The sequence below is a fragment of the Hyaena hyaena genome, unplaced genomic scaffold, assembly GCF_003009895.1.
Source record: "Hyaena hyaena isolate Hyena2069 unplaced genomic scaffold, ASM300989v1 scaffold_848, whole genome shotgun sequence".
Classification (NCBI taxonomy): Eukaryota; Metazoa; Chordata; class Mammalia; order Carnivora; family Hyaenidae; genus Hyaena; species Hyaena hyaena.
The window spans coordinates 125,933-150,512 of record NW_024081479.1 but is presented as its reverse complement, the minus strand read 5'-3'; the positions used below and the strand labels follow the sequence as shown (position 1 = coordinate 150,512).

Sequence of the window (24,580 nt, the reverse complement as noted above, 5' to 3'; positions counted from 1 at the left end):
AACAAAAAACAGATTAATAGGAGAGGGTAATGGGGAGTTATCACTTAATAGGTAATTTCCCTTTAGGGTGATGCCAAATTTTATAAATAGATAGTAGTGAAGATTACACAACATTATGAACGTCATTAACTTAATGCCACTGTATTTTACATATAAAAATGGTTAAAATGGGGGATGCCTGGCAGACTCAGTCAGTGGCGCATGAGACTCTCGATCTCTAGGTTGTGAATTCAAGCCCTACTTTTGGTGCAGGGATTACATAAGAATAAAATCTTCTAAAAAACTAGTTAAAATGGAAAACTTTGTTATTTACATTTTTCCACAACTAAGGAAAAAAAAAAAGAGCTGGTCCTAAAATCAGTTAATCTCTAAGAAGGGCGGCTATGTAAGTCCCAGAACAACCCACAATTGTAACTGTTGTACCCATCGTTAATTATTAATGGTATCCTCTTACGCTCTGAAAGCTGTCTAGTTTTTATAATAAATTATACTGTCATCCTATCTCTAAGGATCTCTAATTTTCAATGGTTCTGAGATCTAACGACGGGCATTAGGACCTTGGAAAGGTTTTCGTGATGACATAATCTCTAGAAAACTAAAACCCACCGGCCTCCGGGGAACTGGAGGCAGCGCAGGAGACGTGGGCACTTCATACGAGCGCCCAGCTCCCAAGTGGTCGATCACTTTTTCCTTTGGGTTCCCAAAGCGCACGGCGGAGAAACACCGGGAGAATAGAGCACTGGTGGATAGAGCCAACGGCCCCACCCTCCTCCACCCCGCCACTCTCAGCATGGCTGCCCCTGTGGAAGTGGGCGAGGGAGCGTCCCACCTCTCTCAGGCCCCAGAGGGGCGGGCCCCGGAAACCAAAGGGTTTTCAGCGGACCAGTGGGGAGAGACTTGGAGCCGGAACTAGCGAGGGCGTCGGTGGAGGGCAGCGGCGGTTTCTGGGGCCAGGCTGGCCTTGAGCGCCTGTTGTCGCTGCCACGTTATCCCCAGCTTTTGCTGCCGGATTTTGCCCTGTTGGATGCTATCGTCAGCGCTTCCGGTTTGAACTCCAGCTGAGTTGATCAGTCTCCACCCTATTCGGTGATTGACTCTCCTCTTCAAAGCCCGCCCTAGTCAAAGCCCAGCTGTCCCTCCCACTTCTGTAAGATGGTTTATGTCAACATGCCAACTCTGAGACAAATTGACGACTCCAGGTGTGGCCTGACGCTTTTTAACTTAAAATATTTTTTTCCTGGATTATAAAAATATATGTATAATTTAAAAGATTGTGATAAAACAAAAATGACATTACTCCATCAACCAGAATCGATCAAGGTTAGAGTTTGTCGCTTTTTTTTTTTTCAAATTGTGTTTTAACACAATTGGAACAATGCTGCATAAAATTATCTACGGCTTGTTACGTTCTAAGTATTTTTCTTCGTCATTTTAATTAATGCATAATATAAACTATTCTATGGATGAATGAGCCGTAATTTTCATATTTCCCCAACGAACTTTTTTCAATTTTTAAAAATGTTTATTTATTTTTGACAGAGAGAGAGACAGAGCGTGAGCGGGCAGAGGCAAAGAGAGGGAGACCTAATCCTAAGCAGGCTCCAGGCTCTGAGCCACCCAGGCACTCATTCCCCAATGGCTTTTTAAACACTTGGAACTTTAACTGAATAGCCAATTGGAGGTGGGGCAGGTAGAGGAGACATAGCTAAGAGCTGGCTATTCTACAAATTCATCTTTCTTCCCTTTGTAAGTTGTTCCACAAAAATTCGATTTTAGAGACTTCTGAGATTTTACAGTCTTGGGGTTCTAGAGTATTACAGTCTTGAGAAACTCAGGATCATTAAATCTCAGAGTGGTAAGGGTTCTGAAGAAACAAATCGAAACTTTCACCAAAGGTAGGAGTATCCAGAGTTGGAAGGCCTGGCTTTCTCTTAGCCAGACTTGAATAATTTATTCACTTGGACTGAGCCTTAGTTTCTTCATCTATAAAATGAAAATAACAACCACAGAATTGTTCTTTAACTGGTTACAGTCTACTGTGGCAGAATAAAGGAATCCATGGCCGTTAGAGATGAAAGGACTTAGGAATTTACACACACACACACGTTTACTTATTTTTATTGAATATATGTATAACAATGAATATATTTATTGGATTATATATATAACTGGATTAAAAAAGAACCACTTCTAGATAAAGAAGATAAGAGTTTGGGAGGGTAGCCCCATTCACTTGGCCTTTTCCTCAATCTTAGAGCTACTAATGTATCACCCTCCTTTTATAGATTTTGATACATATTTGGGTACAGATTTGAGGTGTATACAATAGAAATTACTTTCTCTATGTCACATATTGGTAATTTTTCTTAATGTTTATTTATTTTTGAGAAAGTAAGAGACAGAGTATCTAAAACAGGCTCTGTACTGACAGCCCAGAGCCTGATGTGGGGCTTGAATTGACATACCATGAGATAATGACTTGAGCTGAAGATGGACACTTAACCAACTGAGCCACCCAGGCACCCCTAGTTTTTCATGATCTCCAGAATGGTGGTCTTTCCTTGAACCAATATAAGAGTGTATATAAAAGGCTGAGATTGCAGGAAAAAAATCATTAACACCAAAGGATAAGTAGGTAACAGACATGAACAGGCAATTCGCAAAGAAAATACAATTAAATAACAAAGCATGGGGGAAAGGTTCAACCATACTAGAAGCCGAAAAAGAAAACACAATTTATGAACTACCAATTCTCAAAGATTTAATTTTATTGAGATATAACTGATAAATAACATTATATTAGTTTCAGATATATAACATAATGATTCAGTATATGCATATATTGTGAAATGATCACCGTAAGTTTAGTTAACATCCATCACCGCACATAATTATAAATTTTTTTCCTTGTGATGAGAACTTTTTTTTTTTTATTTATTTCTAGGAGAGAGAGAGAGAGAGAGACAGCGTGAGCAGGGGAGGGTCAGAGAGAGAGGGAGTCACAGACTCTGAAACAGGCTTCAGGCTCTGAGCTGGCAGTCAGCACAGAGCTCAACGGGGGCTCGAACCCACGAACCACGAGATCATGACCTAAGCGAAAGTCGGACACTCAACCGACTAAGCCACCCAGGCGCCCCATGTGATGAGAACTTTTAAGATACACTATCATAGCAACTTTAAATATACTGATAGCATTATTAACTATAGTTACCAGGCTATACATTACATCCCTAGGACTTACTCATTTTGGAACTAGAGGGTTTTTTAAATGTTTATTTATATATTTTGAGAGAAAGTGTATATGTATATGCTCCTGCACTAGTGGGGGAGGAGCAGAGAAGGGAGAGAGAGAATCCCAGGCAGGCTCTGTGCTATCAGCAGAGCAGCAAATGGGCACCCCCATTCACAAAGATTTTTGATATACTTTCACAAAATATACATTAAAAAAGAATTTAGATTTTTACTTAACCAAATTTGGAAAGTTTTCAAATATATTAATATTCAATGCTTATGAAGATGTGGCAAAAACAGGATTTGGTGCCTGTGAACTAAAGTTTGGCAATACTTTCAAAAGTCTCAAAATGAATCTATCTAGAACTAATTCTGCTTTTCATGATAACTATCATATAAAAGTAATCTTAAATATGAACATTTAGTATAATCTACAATACTGGGACACCTGAGTGACTCAGTTGGTTAAGCATTGGACGCTTGATTTTGGCTGTGGTCATGATCTCACGGTTCCTGGGATCAAGTCCTGCGTAGGGCTCTGCCAGCATGGAGCCTGCTTGGGATTCTGTCTCTCCCTCTCTCTCTCTCTCTGCCTCTGTTTGCGTGTTTGTGCTCTCTCTCTCTCAGAATAAATAAATAAACTTAAATAAATAATAATAATCTGCAGTATTGAAAGTAAACAATTTAGGATCCAAGGATACATTTTTTTTTAAAGATACTCATTTTCTTTTTCTTTTCTTAAGTTTATTGATTCATTTTAAGTGAGACAATGCAAGCAGAAGAGGGGATAAAGAGAGGGGGATCTGAAGCAGTCTCTGTGCTGACAGCAGAGAGCCCAATGTGGGTCTCCACTCATGAATGATAAGACCATGACCTGAGCTGAAGTTAGACGTTAACCGACCAGGTACCCCCAATGATACATTTTTATAATAGAATCTTATGCAGCTACAAAGTGAATTTGCAATGAGTTTTTAATTTTTAATTTTTTTGGATTTTATTTATTTATTTTAAATGTTTAATTTTAAAAGAGAGAGAATGAGCAGAGGATGGCAGAGAAAGGGTGGGACAGAGGATCTGAGGCAGGCTCTGTGCTGACAGAGATGGGCCTGATGTGGAGCTTGAACTCACAAACTGTGAGATCGTGGCCTAAGCCAAAGTCAGATGCTCAACTGACTGAGCCACCCAGACTCCCCTTTAGGATTTTATTTTTAAGTAATCTTTACACCCAACGTGGGACTTGAACTCAACTCTGAGATCAAGAGTCCCATGCTCCACTGACAGAGCCAGGCAGGTGCCCCTGCAATGAGTTTTTAATGAACTAGGGAAATGTTTATGTCAAAATATACTGGAAACAAAATTGCCTCAAATTGTATGCAGACTGTATAAAACTATTTTTTTAAATTTTTATTTATTTTTAAGAGATAGAGACAGAGTGTGAGTGGAGGAGGGGCAGAGAGAAGGAGACACAGAATCCAAAGCAGGCTCCAGGCTCTGAGCTATCAGCACAGAGCCCAGTGTGGGGCTTGAACTCATGAACCATGAGCTCATGACCTGAGCCAAAGTCAGATGTCCAATGGACTGAGCCACCCCAGGCACCTCTAAAACTGTTTTCAGAGATATGGATAAAAGAGAAATAGAATAGGGTGCCTGGGTGGCTCAGTCGGTTAAGCGTCCAACTTCAGCTCAGTTAATGATCTCACTGTTCATGGGTTGAGCTCTGTGTCGGGTTCTGTGCTGACAGCTAGCTCAGAGCCTGGAGCCTGTCTTTGGATTCTGCAAAGACTGAATGGATTGCACACGTAGCTGCCTTGTAAGTGTTTCTTTGTACCCTTCCTTCTTACAGCCTTCTATGATTTCACTAAGCACCCAAGCTTCACTCTTGCAGGCTCTTTCATCATCCTTTCTCCCTTTCTCCAGGGTTAGGTAATTCCTGCTCACTGGGCCCAGCCCTGCACAAGCAGAAAATTCCTGTAAAGTGTAGGCTGGTGAGTCAGCATCATTCCCTTCTGGCTTTTCTTTGGTAACCAGCTCTCTTTTACCTCTGGCCTTTTATCTTTTTTTTTTTTTCTTGTATGATTTTCTTTGTACAAAACAATCCCGAAGAATAGAAGCTGAGAAGTTCTCCTGAAGCTAAAATAGTTCTCAATTGGAGGTAGCTTAATGCATATATTTTTACTTTAGCCATAAACTAGAGCTATTCGGCAACTTGAGAAATTTTTCATTAACAGGTACCATAGAATTACTACTTTAAAGGAAGTTTAATCTGAGATCAAACGTATTCTTCAAAAGGGCCTCCCTTTATTCTATCTTCTTTCCTAAGACTTTCTCTGATGTGGTTGTGCTGAGGACTGGAGCAGGGTTTTTTTTGTTGTTTTCTCTTTTGTTTTTTAAGCTTTTATAGAAGATTGACTTGTAAAAATAAAGCCAGAAAGGCAAAGTTCTTCCGTGTTTTTTTGGTGGTGCAACATCTTGGAGAAATCTAAACTCCATAATTATCTCTAAGAACTTTTAAATATTCTTTCATTCATTATTTCATTCAATATTTACTGGAGCCTCTTTATGTTCTATGACCTGTGCTAAATTATAGGGATTCAAAGAAAAATGAAGAATCCTCCTTTAAGACTATACTGTTCAAGACTAAGTATAAGGTGAAGTTGGGTCTCTTGGCTGGCCCAATGGGTAGAGCATGTGGCTCTTGATCTCAGGGTTGTGAGTTCCTGCCCCACACTGGGTATAGAGATTACTTAAAAATTAAAAAAAAATCTTGGGGCACCTGGGTGGCTCAGTCAGTTAAGCGTCCGACTTCGGCTCAGGGCATGATCTTGCAGTTCGTGGGTTCGAGCCCCGCATCAGCTTCTGTGTCGACAGCCAGCTCAGAACCTGGAGTCTGTTTCAGATTCTGTGTCTTCCTCTCTCTCTGACCCTCCCCTGCTCACGCTGTCTCTCTCTCTCTCAGAAATAAATAAAACATTAAAAAATCTTAAAAAAAGATAAAGTAGACAAATATTGGGAGATGGAGACTCCTGGAGGGGGAGGGGAAATTTATAAGGCTAAAGAAGTTGGTGCTTCAGTGCACTTAGCCTCCATTCTTATCTGGGAAAAGACCTCACTGTGAGTTCCTCACTAAAGTTGCTTGTGGCCCGAATTCATGTGTACTGTAAATGCCAGTTTGCCAAGTGTTGTTTGAGATTTAGGGTTGGCAATGGGAGCATCTCAGCACTTCTAGTTTGCTTTTAATGTAGTCGACCATTAGAAGGAACAAGAAATATATTGTCATTACCCTGTTTTGGGCCATGTACAAGTTGTTCAAGTTTAAGCAAGCCACCTATCTTCTTCCCTTTGGTTTTTTATCTACAAAGTGAGAAAACTTACCTATCATAATTTTGATAAAATTGCATAATGTCCATGTAAGTTGCTTGAAAAGTACAAAACAATAAACACAATAATATCTCTGTTAATCTTTGAGGTGAAAAAATTACTCCTTTAAAAATGTTCACAATCTAGTGGGAAAGATATATAAGTGGGCAAATAGTGTGTTGAGAGAGTGACCTTGATGTGGGGGAGGGGCTGAGGGAGAGGAGAAAAAGAGAATCCCAAGCAGGCTCCTTGCTGACCATGCATAGCCCAGTGTGGGGGTTGGTCTCACAAACCTGAAAGATCATGAGCTGAGCATAAACCAAGAATTGGAGGCTTAACCGACTGAGCCACCCAGATGCCCCAATAATTTTCTTAAAGTTTGTTTGTTTGTTTTGAGAGAGAGAGAGCAGGGAGGGGCAGAGAGAGAGAAAGAGAAAACCCCAAGCAGGCTCTGTATTGCCAGCACAAAGCCTAAGGTAGGGCTCAAACTCAGGAACCTTAAGATCATGACCCTCGCTCAAAGAATGAATCAGATGCTTAACCGACTGAGCTACCTAGGTGCCCTGCTTCAATCATTTTTTTTTTAAGTTTATTTATTTATTTTGAGAGAGAGAGCATGGGAGGGGCCTTCCAATTTTATCTGTGTGGTAACAAGTGACAGGATTTTCTTCTTTTTAAGGCTGGTATAACATTTCATTATATATTTGCTATTTCTACTGTTTTCCATTGTGGATATATGTAACAATTTACATTCCCACCAACAGTGTGCAAGGGTTTCCTTTTTTTCCTTTTTTCCACATCCTTGCCAAAACTTAGCTTTTGTCTTTTTGATAATAGGCATTCTAACAGGTGTGAGGTAATATCTCATTGTGGTTTTGTCTTGCATTTCCCTGATGGGTAGTGATGTTCAGCATCTTTTCATTTACTGTTGGCCATTTTTGTGTCATCTTCTGAGAAATGTCTATTCAGGTCCTTTGCCCATTTTTAAAATTATTGATTTATAATTGACATACCATGTTATAATAGTTTCAAGTGTACAACATATATATTGATTTAACACTTCTATATATTAGTCAGTGGTCACTATGGTAAGTGTAATTACCATCTGTCACCATACAAGGTTATTACAATATTATTGACTATGTTCCCTATGCTGTACTTTTCATCTCCGTGACTTATTTTATAACTTAAGTTTGTACCTGTTAATCCTCATTTATTTTGCCCACCCCTCCCCATCTCCCCTCTGGACCACTGATTTGTTCTCTGTATTTAAGAATCTGTTATTTTGGGTTTTTTTTAGATTCTACATACAACATATGGTATTGTCTTTCTCTTTCTGACTTATTTCACTTAACATAATATCCTCTAGGCCCATCCATGTTGCAGCAATTACCTTTGCCCATTTAAAATAGAGTACTACTGGGGTGCCTGGATGGCTCATTTGGTTGAGTGTTGGCTCTTGATTTCAGCTGAGGTCATGAGCTCATGGTTCGTGGGATCAAGCCCCATGTCCAGCAGTGCCCTGACAGTGCTGAGCCAGATTGGGATTTTCCCTCTCTCCCCCTCTCTCTTTCCCTCCCCTGCTCGGGCACGTGCATGTGTGCACACAAACTTTCTCTCAAAATAAATAAGTAAACTTAAAAAAATAATATTGAGTGCTATTGAGTTGAATTCCTTGTATACTTTAGACTTTAACCCCTTAGCAGTTACATGGTTTGCAAATGTTGTCTCCCATTCTGTAGGTTGTCTCCTCATTCTGTTGTTTGCTGCACAGAAGCTTTTTAGGTTAATGAAAATCTCTGAGCTACTTAAGGTCAGGGACCATGTAATATTATTCATTTCTGTATTCCCAAGATTCAAAGTACTGGCACTGTCATGCTAAGTAAATGGTTAATGTGTGTAAAGTAAATAAATGAATGTGCAATGTCATTATTATATCATGTGAGAAGCCGTATGTAAGAGGGGAAAACACTTTGCATAAGAAGACTGAGTATGAAACTCCGCTCTGCTTCAGTTGGTTAGCTTGGGAGAGGTCTCTTAACCTCTTGGAATATTCTTATATCTAAAATGGTGATAATATTTCACTAACAGGCTTGTAAGGAATAAATTAAGTGGTGCTCTGAGCACGATGCATTGCACATAACTGTCACTCAATAGAAAGTAATTATTATCCTGGTGCCTGGGTGGCTCAGTCTATTGTGCGCTGGCTCAGGTCATCTCACGGTTCAGGGGTTCCTGCCCCGAGTAGGGCTCTGTGCTGACAGCTCAGAGTCTGGAACTTGCTTTGGATTCTGTGTTTCCCTCCTCTGCCCTTCCTCTGCTCACACTCTGTTCTCTCTTTCTCTCTCTCTCTCTCTCTCTCAAAAATCAATAAACACTAAAAATTCTTTTAAAAGTAATAAAAAAGAAAGTAGTTATTATTAATTATGAGGCAGTTGAATGTCAGAAAAAGTCGCGTAGGGCCAATCAGCTTTTAAATCAAGGTTAGAAGTCAGAGTTTCATGTCCTGTGCTAGCCACTGGAATGAATTAATCATTCGGGATCTCCGTCCTTGAGGAACTCACAAATACGTGAAAGAGACAGTAACAATTAATACATTGTATGGTGGATGAAATAGCAGAAATGTGCGCAAAACACTGGGACAACGCAGAGGTGGCAATGAATTCTGCCTGGAAAAATTGCAGGGAAGGTGACACTTAAGCTGTACTTAGGGCAGAGTCCTGAAGGGATTTCTAGCTACTGAGTCTCAGAAGCTACCGGAACCAAGGTGCTGCGGGGATTGAGTGAATCTCGGTCGGATATTGTTACGGGACACAGGCGAGGCGTTTCGTCAGTGTTTGCAGACGCCGGGGGATCGCTGCAGCTTGGGCGGGTCTTCAGCTTGCACATTACCGGCCGCAGCAGCAAAGGATGAACGCAGCTCTAGGAAAGGTAACGTAGGTTCCAAGCACGCTGGGCGCAGCGAAGGTGGTAGGGAGGCTAGAGCTGGGTGGTGGCCGCCAGGCTACCACCGCCTCTGCAGACATCCGGGTATGAAACACTGGAGAAAACAAGGTTCTCCCGGCAGTATCCGCGGCGCCTTGTGTTCCATCCACTCCTCTCCGGGCGAACTCCGCGGCGATTACCCGTGGGCCACGCCCCCTCCGCTAACCACCCTCGCCGCCCATTGGCCTGGAAACGCAAAAGCCCCACAGTGGAAAAATCTTACAGATTGTCGGAACCGGGATAGGTTCCGACAATCTCTGCGACCTTGAGCAGGTCATCTTATTTTTGTGTTAAGTAATTAATTTCTACAGTGTTTTCTAAGTATGCCGTTTTGACTTGGTGACCTGATTGGGATGTGAGGCTACTTGACGATAAGAAAAGGGCAGTAAACTAAAATATTTCTTACCAAAACCTTATTTAAATGACTTCAGTAAAACCGTCTAAATCATGGTAAAGGCAGTCCTTGGTTTTTCCTTGCCATTTTAACAGATGAACAGATTTCAGTTGTGTTCTTTTAGATATATCGTGCTGCTTAGAATGATGCCTTTCTTTTAGCAATTTAGGTTAAAATTTTATTTTAGACGTTAATTGTAGAGATTAAGTCTCCATGATGAACCAATCAGCATGATCTTTCCTGTTCATGGATCTACCAGTAGTTATCTTAAGGGTGGGACCTGAATGTCATTAGGTTTGTTTCCTTAATGGTGCAAACCTTACAGCTTTGTGAAATAACTCACTGATGTTCACCTCAGCCTAATTGTGAGAATTTGGCCAGGTCTGATGAGAGGATAATAGAAAAAAAATAAGAAAGCTTCAGAATTCCATTATTAAAGATGGTCAGATTGGTGATTCTGTGCTCCTGCTCGATTGCTTTAGATTCTGAAGACTGCAGAAAGGGAGGGATAATTAATTTTTCAAGGAACACTGTTTTCTGCTATTCTGCACTACAGGAGAGCCCATGGAAATCTGTCATTAGGGCATCACCTTAAGATTCAAGGGCAGATAGGACCTCTCCAAGTCTGATGCCACTGTTACCTTGTAGACACCTTTGTTACTGATTTTATTCTTCTGCTGCGTTCTACTGCTTTGGCCGGAGAGTCTCACTTGGAGTGTCCTCACCTTCTCACCATCCATCCAAATGCTCCATCCCTCAGTACCCAGCTCAGGTCTCATCCTTTCCATTAAACCTTTCTGACCACTCTGTCTAAAATGCCTGCAACTAGCCGGTGTTATCTTTTGGCATCTAATCACATGCAGTCTTGTGACCATCTTTGTCTCGGCCTGGACGTGTTAGTTAATACTTTACATTTATAAAGAAAACCCATGAGACTTGCAGTTGACTTGCATTCTATCTATTGCAAGGCATATGACCTGAGGTGGCTTATTTGACCTCTCTGTGCTTCAGTTTCGTATCTGTAGAATGCAGATGATAATGCCCACCACATGGCATTGTTGTAAAGATTATAAAAGATGATATCAATAAGAGTAGTTTGTAAGATGTGAAGGACTATATATGCAGGAATATTGATATTATTCCACAGTTTATATACTGCTTTCATTTGCATAATTTCATTTGATTTTCACAATATTATGAGATAATCTTGGCAGGCACAACAAATGAGGAAATGTCAGCAAGCTACTGGCACAATGTCTGGTACATAATAGTTCTCAAGTATTCTGCTGAATGTCTGAATGAATGAATGCTATTTTTTTATAGGTCAACAGCCATTTAAATGATAGAGCTGAGACCAGAGCCAAGATTTTCTACCTCTGCTAAGAATGGCTTTCCTTTTTTTGAGTATTTCACATCTCCCCAATTTGACAATAATCTTGGTTTTCCTCATCTGTGAAATGAGGAATGAAAACCTTCCTTGACCTTCCCAGTCCTTCTCATCTTTGTGACCTGTACAGCCCATTATACTGCTTTCACATTGCAATGTAATAAATAATTTGCACATCTCCTGTCTTCACTAGAAAGATTCGAGAGTAGTCAACTGTATTTTGTTATGTCTACATGTATCTAGCCTATAGCGTACTTGACCTAAAGTAGCTCTTTATAAATATTGAGTGAATGAGTGACAACAAAAGTGACATTACATGCAAGTAAGTGATAGAGTTGGGACTAGAACTTCAGACTCTTAGCTCAGTGTTCTTTCCTTAGGAGCTCAAGAAGTTTTTAGCTTACAGTCCTCTCACATTTTAGATGAGTGAAAAGCCCTGTTTACTGGAATAAAACTGAGTGGAATCACATACTCTTTGGGTCAGTAGAAGTAGTAAGTAGAAGTAGCATTAAGACCATAATGCTGGTATTCATCAAACCCCAGAAAACATACTGATTGACCAAAATGGCAGGATGATGTGTGTAGAAGTCGGAATGTACCAGGGAATGAGTAATGACTCACCTGCTGAGTTATTTTTACACATAAAATGGATGGTCCTGGAGTATCAAGCTTAGGTCTGAATGTCACTCACCCAGAGATTATTATTCTTCCCTCTAGGATTACCAATCCTCTGTACCACAAAGATGTGGTTAGGCGAGGGGTGGTGATCACAAAAGGCATGCCAGAGGAGCAGCTTTGGGTACTAATCTCATAGTAAGATGTTTTCAAGTGAAAACATTGAAGTCTAACATGGAGTACAGTTTATGTAAACAAATAGCAGTGAGGACTGAAGCAAATGACAAACCAACAGACATGAATGAGAAGGGCATAAGATGTGAAATAGGAGAGCAAAAGTTTCAAGGTGCCTAGAAAGGCAGGGAGTCCTAAAGCCCAGGAAAGTGGTAAAGAAGTTGGCTATTTTCTGGTTACTATTAGACTGTAAGCTCTGCAGGACAGGGATATTTTACTATTTTGTTCATGGTCTTATCCTCAGCACCAGTCATACACTAAGGTACATATTGTTTGATAAATGAGGAGCTGAACAATCACCACCATTATCATCACTGATACCAATTTGATCATTAACAATGTGACTGCACTTGCTAGGTCCTTTTTATATATCATCTAATTTAGTAGTATCAATAACTCTTATTAAATAAATATTTTTATAACCTCTTTAAAGATAAGGAAGTGAGGTTTGGATGGATTTATTAATTTAATCAGCAGATATTTACTGACCACCCACAATGTGCCAGAGAGTATGGTAGATGTTGGGATGTAGCAGTTTCCTTTCTTCATGGAGCTTATATACTTAGCAAAACAGACAGGCTAATGAAACATATAACTACTTAACTAATTGTGATAAATGCCCCAAAAGAAAGATTCTGGGTGCTATGTGAGTGTATAACAGCAGGGTCTAGGCACATCTGAGCAGTAAGGAAAGTTTTCTTGAGGATGAGTAAATCTTGAGTCAATCTTACATGACTAAGATTTAAAGAATGCTAGAATTCAGACAGGGAGAGCATGTGCAAAGGCCCTGAAATGAGAACACACTTGGAGTCCCCGGGGGCCCAGAGGAAATTGGGATGGAGAGAAGCAGTGAGGCTTGAGTCAAAGGAGAGTGTGCAGAGAAATGTAGGAATGAGACTTGGGGAGATGGTAGGAGATTGGACTTAAATTTCAGGTAACCACAGGTATTTTGAAACAGTTTAGCCCTGGAGGAAGTAGGAAATTTGGCTTAATAAAGTTCAACTGTGGCCTAGAGGTACCATCTAGTAGTTAATTATGGTAGAAGGCCAGATATTTCTTTTTTTTTCTTTTAAAAAAATTGAGTTATAATTCATATAATATTCCCCCTTTAAAGATGGGCAATTCAGTGGTGTTAGGTATAGTTACAGAGTTGTGCAGCTATCATCAATATCTAGTTCCAGAATATTTTCTTCACTCCAAGAAGAAACCCTGTATCCTTAAATAGTCATTCCTCATTCACCTCTCTGCCCATCCCCATGTAACCACAAATCTGCTTTCTGTCTGTATGGATTTGTCTGTTCTGGTCATTTCACATAAGTAAATCATAGGTATGCAGGGCTTAATTTTTTTTTTAACATTTATTTGTTTATTTTTGAGAGAGAAAGAGAGAGTGAGCACAAGCAGGGGAGGGGCAGAGAGAGAGGGATACACAGAATCCAAAGCAGGCTCTAGGCTCCAAACTAGCAGCATGGAGCCCTACGCAGGGCTCAAACCCATGAACCATGAGATCATGACCTGAGCTGAAGTTGGACACCCAGATTCCTCAGAGGCCAAGTATTTCTTAAGTGACTTGACAAAGATCAGAGAGCTAGTTATTAAAATGGAAGTTTCGGTATTTAAACCCAGGTTTGTGTGAATCTATAATCTGTGTTCCTACCTGCCATAAAGACTCAGTGCAGAGATGGAGTTGGCAGTCAACATATTAAACATATGAGGCAGAGACTTCGTCAAAGGGAAAACTACAAACAAAAGCAGTTTTGAAAGAATTTAGGGAAAAGTCGACTAGAACACCACTTGCTAGCTGGGTGCTTTAGGCATATGAATTCACCTTTCTGAACTTTGGTTTCTTCACAGTTAAATGGGGGTAGAGATACCTACCTCACAGAATGGTTGTGAGAATTAAGGGAAATGATGTTGGCGTATAGCAAGTGCTCCACGAATGGTGGGATTATTGATGCCATTATTATTAGCATATGAATTTCATACTAATATAAGTTAGCATTACTCTTTTGAGAGGTAGTGTGGTAGAATGGAAGACATGAGCTTTGGATTCAGTCAGACTTGGGTTTGAATTCTTGGTACCTCTTATGAAACCTATAACTTTGGGGAATTTTCCTAAGCCTTTGTTTTTTTCCTCTATAAAATAGAGGCAGTTATCTCAATTATGCCCCTATCGGAGGATTAGTGTAAAGATGAACTGAAATAGTACATGCAAAGGGCTTAGCACAGAGGTTGTACTCAATAAGCAATGTAACTGCTACTTAAATAGTTGTTGATACAGAAATGTATTCTGTTAATATTTATAAAACACCTTTAAGTTGCTTTCATGGGCCTCTGACTCACTGTTGTCACTACTCACCCTGGAGTTCTGGTGTGTAAAGCTACTCATACAGTATAGACTTTGCTCCATGACTTCAGTTCTTTGTAGCTGTGCAGTCCCCTGGTTCTTGGCTCCCGAGCTCATGGCACAAGTATTTTTGTAACCCACTGTAGCAGCTGTGTCCTCATTCATTCATTCATTCATTCAGTAGCGTCACCACCCTCCTCTTCCATTTGCTGCAGAGCTATCGCTGCTTTTCGTTTGCTCACTGTGGGGAGTGGGTATTTGTGGATATAGTCCCAAAATAGATTACTTTTGTTCTGATAAATAATGCCAAGCATTGCAGGGAAGAGGAAGCACATTTCCCAGAGCTGAAAGGGAGAGAGAGTTCACACTACAGTTTGAATGTCTTCCAGAAAGTTGTCAACCGTTAAGCCTATCTTTTAGATAATTAAATCCTTTGCTTTTGTAGGGACTCAGAAATCTGAATGATTAAAGTGAGGAAAAATCAGTGTCCTCTAGATCTTTCTTCCCATCCAATTCTTCTGTATGAAGTAACCCCCTTGAGAATATATTCTGTTCACTCATTTCTATTCTGTTTGTCATGGTTTATAGGCCTTGGGTCTGAAGGAACTTAGCCTCATCTGCTCTAACTCCAGAGAGGGGAAGTACTGGCCAAGGTGTGATGGCTGGTGGCTAGAGCCCCTGTCTCCCGAGGCTCCCTGTTGCCTACCTACTTTTTATGCTGGCTAATATTAGGTTAAGCATATTTGTACACACAATTACGAAGCATTTTAGAATCTGACTTAATTGCAGGGTATTTTTTTTAAATGTTTTTTATTTCTGAGAGAGAGAAACAGCGGGAGCAGGGGAGGGTCAAAGAGAAAGGGAGACACAGAATCCGAAACAGTCTCCAGGCTCTGAGCTAGCTGTCAGCACAGATCCCGATGCGGTGCTCAAACCCATGAACCGTGAGATCATGACCTGAGCCAAGGTTGGACACTTAACTGACTGAGCCACCCAGGTGCCCCTTAATTGCAGTTTTAAGGATCGTCTATGCATTTTGCCCTTCCTTCCATCTATTCATATCCTTTCCAGTCTTCATGATCTCACGTTCTCTGAGAGACTTTTCCTAAATTTGATCACCCTCTAGCCCAATTTCTTAAGTATTAACACATATGAGAGAGGGTATTGAGTGGTGGGAAAATTATGGACTTTAGAGTCAAAGAATTCTAAGATCGTATGCTAGTTCTGATAGTGGCTGTTTGACTTTGGGTAAGTTACTTAATTTCCATTTCTTCAACTGTAAAATGAGGTAATAATACTTATTTAGATGCATGGTAGGTACTCAACAAAATAGATGGGGGTGCTTAATAAATGAGTGATAAAATTAATTATCACTCATTCACTTTCTAACCATTTATTTTTTCACAAAAACAAACCTTGACTGAATGTCTGCAACATACCTGAGAAGAATACAACATGACCCTTGCCCCTGAGAAGGTCTTAGTTTAGCATAGTGGTGTATGGGTGATATGAAGAGTTTCAGTGAATCTCCTGAAGTATATATAAACTTTTATATATCCATGCCTATATGTATTTGTCTGGGGAGAATGTTCATGACTTTGAGCAGATTCTCAATGTCTGTAATACCCCAAATGCTAAGAACCTCTCCTGGCCATCTCCACCTGAATTTCCTGCCAGAGGTGCTTGTTATTCATACCACCTATTTTAAATTAAATCATATAATGCTTGCGGTATATTGCTTAGCTGTTTATTTTTATTTTATATTTTGAGCTTTATTTTTGAGAGAGAGAGAGAGAGAGAGAGAGAGAGAGTACAAGTGGGGGAGGGGCAGAGAGAAAGGAGGACAGGATCACAAGTGAGCTCTGTGCTGACTACTACGACCTGGATGCCAGGCTTTAAAGTCACGAACCATGAGGGGGTGCCTGGGTGGCTCAGTAGGTTAAGTGTCCGATATCAGCTCAGGTCATGATCTCACGGTTCATGGGTTCGAGCCTTGCATCTGGCTCTGTACTGACAGCTAGCTCAGAGCCTGGACCCTGTCTTTGGATTCTGTGTCTCCCTCTCTCTCTCTGACCCTCCCCTGCTCATACTGTCTCTATCTTTCTCTCTGAAAAATAAATAAAACATTTTTCTTTTAAATTAAACAAAAACAAAGTCATGAACCATGAGATCCTGTCCTGAGTCCAAGTCAGACGCTCAACCAACTGAGCCACCCAGGTGCCTCACTTAGCTGTTTAAATACAGATGTATGTCTGGATCTCCAGCCATTCGAACTCCTACAGGACCGGGATTGTGCTTACGGTTTTTTAGCAGCTTTATTGAGATATAATTCATATACCATACAATTCACCTATTTAAAGTGTACAATTCAATGGCTTTTAATATATTCAGACTATGGGGTGCCTGGATGGCTCAGCCAGTAGAGCATGGAAGAACATGCAACACTTGATCTCAGGGTCATGTGTTCCGAGCCTCATGCTAGGTTTAGAGATTACATTAAAACACACACACACACACACACACACACACACATTGAGAGTGTGCATCCATCACTACAATCTATTTTAGAACATTTTTGTCACCCCAAAAAGAAACCCCTATCCCTTAGGTGTCATCCTTACCACCTCAGACTCTAGCTGTAGGCAACCACTAATCTACTCTCTTTCTAAAGTTTTTTAATGTTTATTTTTGAGAGAGACAGACAGAGCGTGAGTGGTGGAGGGGCAGAGAGAGAGATGGAGACACAGAATCTGAAGCAGGCTCCAGGCTCTGAGGTGTCAGCACAGAGCCTGACATGGGGCTCAAACCCACAAACTGTAAGATCATGGCCTGAGCCGAAGTCAGGTGCTTAACCGACTGAGCCACCCAGGTGCCCCACTACTTTCTTTCTTAGTAGGTTTGCCTGTTCTGAGTATTTCATATAAACGGAGTCATACAATATTTGGCTCTTTGTGACTGACTTCTTTCACTTTGTGTAATAATTTCAAAGTTTGTGTATGTTGTTACATTTTGTTTTTATGTTCCCTTCAATATTCAGCACAGTAGGTGGCATATAATAGCCTTAAAATTTTTTTAAATGTTTTTATTTATTTCTGAGAGAGAGAGAGACAGTGTGAGCAGGGGAGGGTCAGAGAGAGTGCTAGCTGTCAGCACAGAGCCCGATGTGGGGCTCGAACCCACGAACCATGAGATCATGACCTGAGCTGAAGTTGGACGCTTAACCGACTGAGCCACCCAGGCGCCCCTATGATAGCCTTTTAAAAAAACAAAATTAGTTTTATTTATTTAAAAAACCCTCTTTTGTTGTTTATTTATTTATTTTGAGAAAGAGAGAGAGTGTGTGAGCAAGGGAGGGACAGAGAGAGAGGGAGAGAGAGAATCCCAAGCAGGCTCTGTGCTGGCAGCACAGAACTTGACGCTGGGCTCAATCTCACGAGCCATGAGATCATAACCTGAGCTGAGATCAAGGGTCAAAAGCTTAACCAACTGAGCTGCCAGGCACCCCAAAATAAAATTTATTTTAGAATAGTTTTAGAACTACAGAAAAGTTGCAAAGATAGTACAGAGAATTTCCACATACTTCATGTTCAGTTTTCCCTTTTAATATCTTACATTAGTATGGTATACTTTTCATAATTAATGAACTGATATTGATACGTCATTATTAATTAAAGCCCATACTTTATTCCTATTTCTTTCATCTTTTTAATCTAATGTTATTTTTCCATTCCAGGATTTCATCCACGATATTATATTACATTTAGTCATTACATTTAGTCATCATGTCTCCTTAGGCTTCTCTTATCTATGATGTTTCTCAGAATTTCTTTGTGTAATAGGTTTTTAACATGTACACGTTGAAGGGATTTAAACGTGTCCGTGTCCTAGAGGACAGGACTGTCTCTTTATGTTATGGGGCCTTAGGACACTTAGTATTTATTATCTAGTTACTTTATAAAAAGACCTCTATGTTAAACACTCCCTTACTAAAGTAACACCACTGATCTTTCAAGTGGAAACCAGTAGGACAGAGTGGGGTTGAAATAACTGGGGAGGATGGAAACTCAGGGAAGTTGCCACTGCTACAGCCTCCTGTCTTTATTATTGTTTTGTTGATATTGGTATCATTATCATCATTGAGACAGTGCCTTGTAACAGAGGCATAGCCTTTGGAGTAAAACAGTCCTATTAGGCCCTTATTAGCTATCATTTCTTAGAATATAAACCCTGTGGGCCTTTGCCTTGCAGTGTTTTGGAAATTAGGGAAGAGTTAAGAAAGTCCGTTGCAGGGTGTCTGTGCTTGGCAGATGTATAATTGTTGACTGATATTAGAAAAAAACAGACCAAATTGGAAAGGGAAAATAAGATAAAAAACAAAAAAAAAAGCAGCATGGAAGTGGAAGTTCTGTTTGTTTTGTTTTGTTGTTGTTGTTTTTAGCATTTTTCTATAGTGGGTGGAATAATGAAGAAGATAACTTTGGTTTGCCTACATATTTGGTGTTAACTGAAGGACATCCTCTTTGCTAGATAAGAGCCTTTGGGTTCTTTTTGGTTTGTGTACTTTGAGTTTCTAACCTCTTTTTGAAGAGGTGCTTGGAAGGCTCTGAATAGTTAAGATTGTCCTAATATGGCTATTTTGTTGTAGGTGCTGTGTCCAAGGAATGATTCCATTTTTAAGCAAGCCTTTTCTCTCTTAAGGTAAGAATGTTGATAACAGTGATTAAATATAGCCAATATTTGCACTCTGCTGGGTAGTTCACCCGGCATTTGTCTTTCATCATCTCCACCTGCATGTTTACTAAACATCTCAAGTATTAACTCCCTGGCCATCTTGCTCTTTCCCCATCCTCAGTAAATGACAACCTGATTTATCTAGGTGCCCAGGCCAAAGTCCTTGGAGTCATCCTTGACACTTATTTCTCTCACTGTACATCCAATTCCTTAACAAATCCAGGTCTACTTATGAAATATATACAAAAGCAAACCATTTCTCACCTCCAGTTTCAGGTCTCATGCTTTCTGTTTTGCTAAACTGCTAGGGACCAATTCCTTCTAATCTTTATTACCATCATCCTGTGTCCTAACTGATCCTCCTTCTTTTTGCTTTTAGCCTGAAGGATAGAAGACAAAAACTTAGTTTATATTTGAGAAAACTTAGTTTTGTCTTCTGTCCTTCACACTAAGATTGGAGTGATGCTTTTTATTAATTAATTTATTTAATTTTTTAAATTTATTTTGAGAGAGAAGAAGAGAGAGAGAGAATGTGCATGCACACGAGTTGGAGAGGGGGAGAGAGAGAAAGGCAGAGAGAATTCCAAGCAGGCTCTGTGTTGTCAGTGCAGAGCCTGACCTGGGGCTCGAACTCATGACCTGTGAAATCATGACCTGAGCCAAAACCAAGAGTTGGAGGCTTAACCAACTGAGCCACCCAGGTGCTCACAGCGTGGCTCTTTTTAAAATCAAGTTTATCTCTCAGAACTCTCCCAATGGTATCTCACCTTACTCAAAATAAAACCTACACTCCTCACCATATCCTACAATGCTTTATATAATCTGTTCCCTCATCTGTATGCTACTGGTTATTCAGTTTTAGTCATACTGGCAGCTCCCTTTCTAGTCCTTGATGATCTAAGCACTCTCCTACCCCAGGATCTTTGCCCATTCTTCCCTTAGATCTCCATATGGCTTGATCCCCTTACTTTATTCAGGTTTGTGCCCAAATCATCTTATCAGAGAGGTCAACAATGACTACTCTATGTAAAATAGCTCCCTTCACTCCAGACTTTATTTCTTTACCTTGCTTTGTTTTTCTTCATTGCAGGTATCCCCACCTGACATATTGTATATATATGTATGTGTACAGATATTTAAATTGTCTTCCCTGCCCCCTTGAATATAAGCATCATATAGATAAAGATTTTGTTAGTCTTGTTTCCTGTTGTCTTGAACAGGATTTTGTTGTCTTGTTCCTTGGAGCCTAGAATGGTGTCTGGCACATAGTAGGCATTTAATAAATATTTGTTTAATGAATGAATAGATCCTTATAGTGATCTCATGAAACAGGTCATATTATCTTAATTTTATACATAAATAACATAGGTCCAGAGAGGTAAATTAATTGCCCTAAGATGACATAGCTAAAATGAGTTGGAGTTAGGATTCAAACCCAAGTTCTTTTTTCACTGCCTTGCATATATAGTTTGTTACCCTCCATCTTCTCTAGATGGTAATGAATGGCATTTGGTAGTTTATTTCTCTATTTAGTAGAGATGTTCACTGAGTGTTTCGTGTGTGGCGGCCATACGATATAAAACAGTGAATTGTATATCTCCCCAGACCACATGACATTCGTGAGCCTGAATGATTTCTTTACTCCTTTACATTTATTGAAGCCTCTCTCTTATTATTCTTTCCATCTTAATCTATTTTTCCAGCATTAATCAGTCAACACTTCAATAAGTACTTACTTAGTATAGAATCATTTTACATGCTCTCTCTAATCTTCGTAAAAACACTACAGGACAAATATAAGTATTGTCATTTTACAAAAGAGGAAACTGGCTCAGAGGGTTTAAGATAGATTTTCAGTCTCATGAGATTATACTATTATTATCTGCATTTTAAAGATGAGATAACTGAGTTACAGAGATATAAAAGAACTTGCTGAAGGTCACAGTTTGGACATGGTGGAGTCAGCATTTAATCACAGATCTGTTTGTCTCCAACTTGTTCCGCAATTTAGTTTCAAAACTTTGCAGAATGCTGAACTAAAATACTCTGATAACCTACTGAACTGATAGAGCTGTGTTATTCTCTTCCATGTTCTTTGGCTTCTGTATTCAGTCTGGCTGTCATTGCTGTCCTTTCTCTCCACCCTCCCTGAACATGTTCTAATAATGCAAGGCTACTGCAAGAACCACATCACTGGTTCCCTTGCCTCAGTCCACCTCTTCCCATTCACTGCTCACCTGCTGCCAGGGTTAACTTTCCAAAGCTTAAAAACTTGATCATGTCACTCCTGTGCTTAAACTCTGCTAGGAGCTTCCCACTGCCTACACAGAGTAAAGACCAAACTCCTTAGCACAGTGTATGAGGTTCTTCCTTAACCTGGCCCACGAGAACCTCTTTGACCAACTCTCCCTTTCCCTGCTGCTTAAGTTCCATCCACATCCAGCTGCTTGCTGTTCCCCAAATATACCACTTTCCTACCTCTGCCTAGAAAGCTTTTCCCTAAGGCTAAGTAGTCGAGAACAGTTCTTCATTTTTAAAACTCCAGTCAAACGGTTTTACCCCGCTAGTGGAATGACCACATTTTCCTTCGTGTTCCACCAAATCTTGTATAAGTTTTCATTCTGGATCGGCACTATATTGTGGCTCACATTCGTTTACATGTCTCTCTCCCAACTAGACTATAGAGAGAGACGTTTGACTTATTTTTTATAAGTAAAATAATACTTTTATTTTATAAAAGTAATTATGTGTCAGGGTGTCTGGCACATAATAGGCACTTAGTAATGTTTGTGGAAAGACAGGAAGGAGGGAACGAGGGAATTTCTAGCATTGACTTATCCTTAATGAGCAGCATACAGGTTTTGGTAACGTGTTGATTAAATGCGAGAATCTAATTTTATTCAACATACTCTTTCCCCCTTTTTAGGTTCAGAACTTCAGGAGGAAATCCCATCTGTTCTGCAGGTATGTGGTTATTTCCTGATATTGTCTGCCTGCTTTAAGTGACCCTCTAATGCTCTATAATAATTTTGTCTAGAAAGATTTCTGACATAGCTTTGAGAAGAGTGGCTGGGACAACATTCCACCCTCACATGGAATTGGACAATGGACAAGAATCTAAAGTAGTGGTTAAGAGCAAGGGCTCTTTAGTAAGTTTGGATTCCAGCTCTTACCACATACTTGCTCTGCAACCTTTGACTACCTCTCTATAGCTTGCTTTCCTCACTTAAAACAATGAGGGTAATTATAGTACAAGGTACAGTGAATTATCTGAGGATTCAGTGAAATAAAATACATAAAATTAGTTATTCTAATTGTAATTGCTACTATTTCAGACCTATCTTTCATGTCTATCATCTATCTACTAGGCAAGGGCTTTTCTTACAGTATTTTGTCCAAAATAAATGTCCATTGAATCTGACTAACTCAATGAATTTCAATGTTTCATTGCAATTTCTTGCCCTTTTTGCTTTGTCTATTATGTGAGAAATTTCAAAGTAGTTGTTTGATTTTAATCAATGACATCTGTCATTTGCCTAAAGAGTATTAGAGGGAAAGGAAAGGGAGAAAAGAAGGGAACTAATGTTTACTGAGCACGTCACATATGTCAGGCAGTATGTAAAAAGGTTTTACATCTGTTATTTTTTTTTCAGAAGATGGCAGCGGTATGTAGAGCATCACCATTTCTGCCAGCCCCACTACCCAGCATCTCAAAATATGGGCTTATTTTTATTTATTCATTCTCTCAGCAAACACTTATGGTACCAGGATGTGTTTCAGGTGCTGGGATACAACATTGAGAGGATACAGGCCTTGCCATTTGGAAACTTACAGTCTTGAAAGAATTTTTTCTCCAAGAACACTACAGTGAAGACTTTTCTACCCACCACTTATTTATATTTTTTTGTTATTATTCATTTCTTGAGAGAGAGAAAGAGAGTGTGAACAGGAGAGGGGGAGAGAGAGAGGGGGAGACACAGAATCTGAAGCAGGCTCTATGCTCTGAGCTGTCAGCACAGATCCTGATGTGGGGCTCAAACCTATGAACTGTGAGATCATGATCTGAGCCGAAGTTGGGCGCTTAACCGACTGAGCCCCCCAGGTACCTCTGTACCCACCGTTTAGATTCATTTGTTGTTAACATTTTGCTTTCTCTATCAGGCATCATGATACTTTCCCCTTAAATACCTCAGCATTTCTAGAAATAAGGACATTCTCTATATTCTGTTAAAGAACCACAATACTATCATCTCACTCAAGAAAATTAATAGTAATGCTCCCATATCATCTTAATACTCTATTCATTTCCATAATTACCCTCAAAATGTCTTTTGTGGGCATTGTTTATTACCAGAAGCCTATGAAGTTTCCTACTTTGTATTTCACTGTTGTGTCACTTTTAATCTAGAGCAGTTCTACTTTTTTTATTTCCCCCTAATAGTTATGTTTTTAAAAAAATATAATTTACTGTCAAGTTAGCTAACAGTGTGCTCTTGGCTTCGGGAGTAGATTCCCATGATTCATCACTTACATAACAGTAACTTTTTGATTAGGTCAGACCATTTGTCTTTTTTTTTTTTTTTTTTAATGTTTTATTTATTTCTAGGAGAGAGAGAGAGACAGCATGAGCAGGGGAGGGTCAGAGAGAGAGGGAGTCACAGACTGAAACAGGCTCCAGGCTCTGAGCTGGCAGTCAGCACAGAGCCTGACGCGGGGCTCGAACCCACGAACCGTGAGATCATGACCTAAGCGAAAGTCGGACGCTTAACCGACTAAGCCACCCAGGCGCCCCAGGTCAGACCATTTGTCTTATAGAGTGTCCTCCCTTCTTGATTGGTCTGATTATTTCCTTTTGGTGTTGTAGAACGTGTTCTTCTGTCTCCTTCCTACAACCTGGAAGTTAGATCTAAAAGCTTGACTAATTTATGGTAAACCATTTAAGCAAGAAAATTTTATAACAAATGTGCTGAACTTCATTTTTAAAAAATGTTTATTTTTGAGAGGGAGAGAGTACATATGGGGGAGGGTAGAGAGAGAGGGAGACAGAGGATATGAGGCAGGTTCCTTGCTGACAGCACAGAGCCAGATGTAGGACTTGAACTCACAAACCAACCATGAGATCATGACTTGAGCCCAGGTTGGACGCTTAACCTATTGAGCCACCTAGGCGCCCTGATGCCCTGAACTTCATATGGCATCCTATAAGGAGATTTAAAAAAATAACCAAGAATATCTAATTATAAAACTGAAAAACATTCATTTAAAGAATATGGAAAATTGGGGCGCCTGGGTGGCTTAG

At 40.0% G+C, this 24,580-nt stretch overlaps 1 protein-coding gene across 1 annotated transcript in view; it reads left to right on the top strand.

Annotated features, from left to right (window-relative positions):
• Positions 1-1,287: 1,287 nt before the first annotated feature.
• The window catches only part of MRPL48 (mitochondrial ribosomal protein L48), a 62,387-nt gene continuing 39,094 nt past the window's right edge, over positions 1,288-24,580 (top strand). The window contains exons 1-4 of the mRNA XM_039219907.1: positions 1,288-1,320; positions 9,406-9,519; positions 19,196-19,248; positions 22,208-22,245. Of these exons, the coding sequence (XP_039075838.1) occupies positions 1,288-1,320; positions 9,406-9,519; positions 19,196-19,248; positions 22,208-22,245 (238 nt within the window). The remainder of the gene's footprint in view (positions 1,321-9,405; positions 9,520-19,195; positions 19,249-22,207; positions 22,246-24,580) is intronic.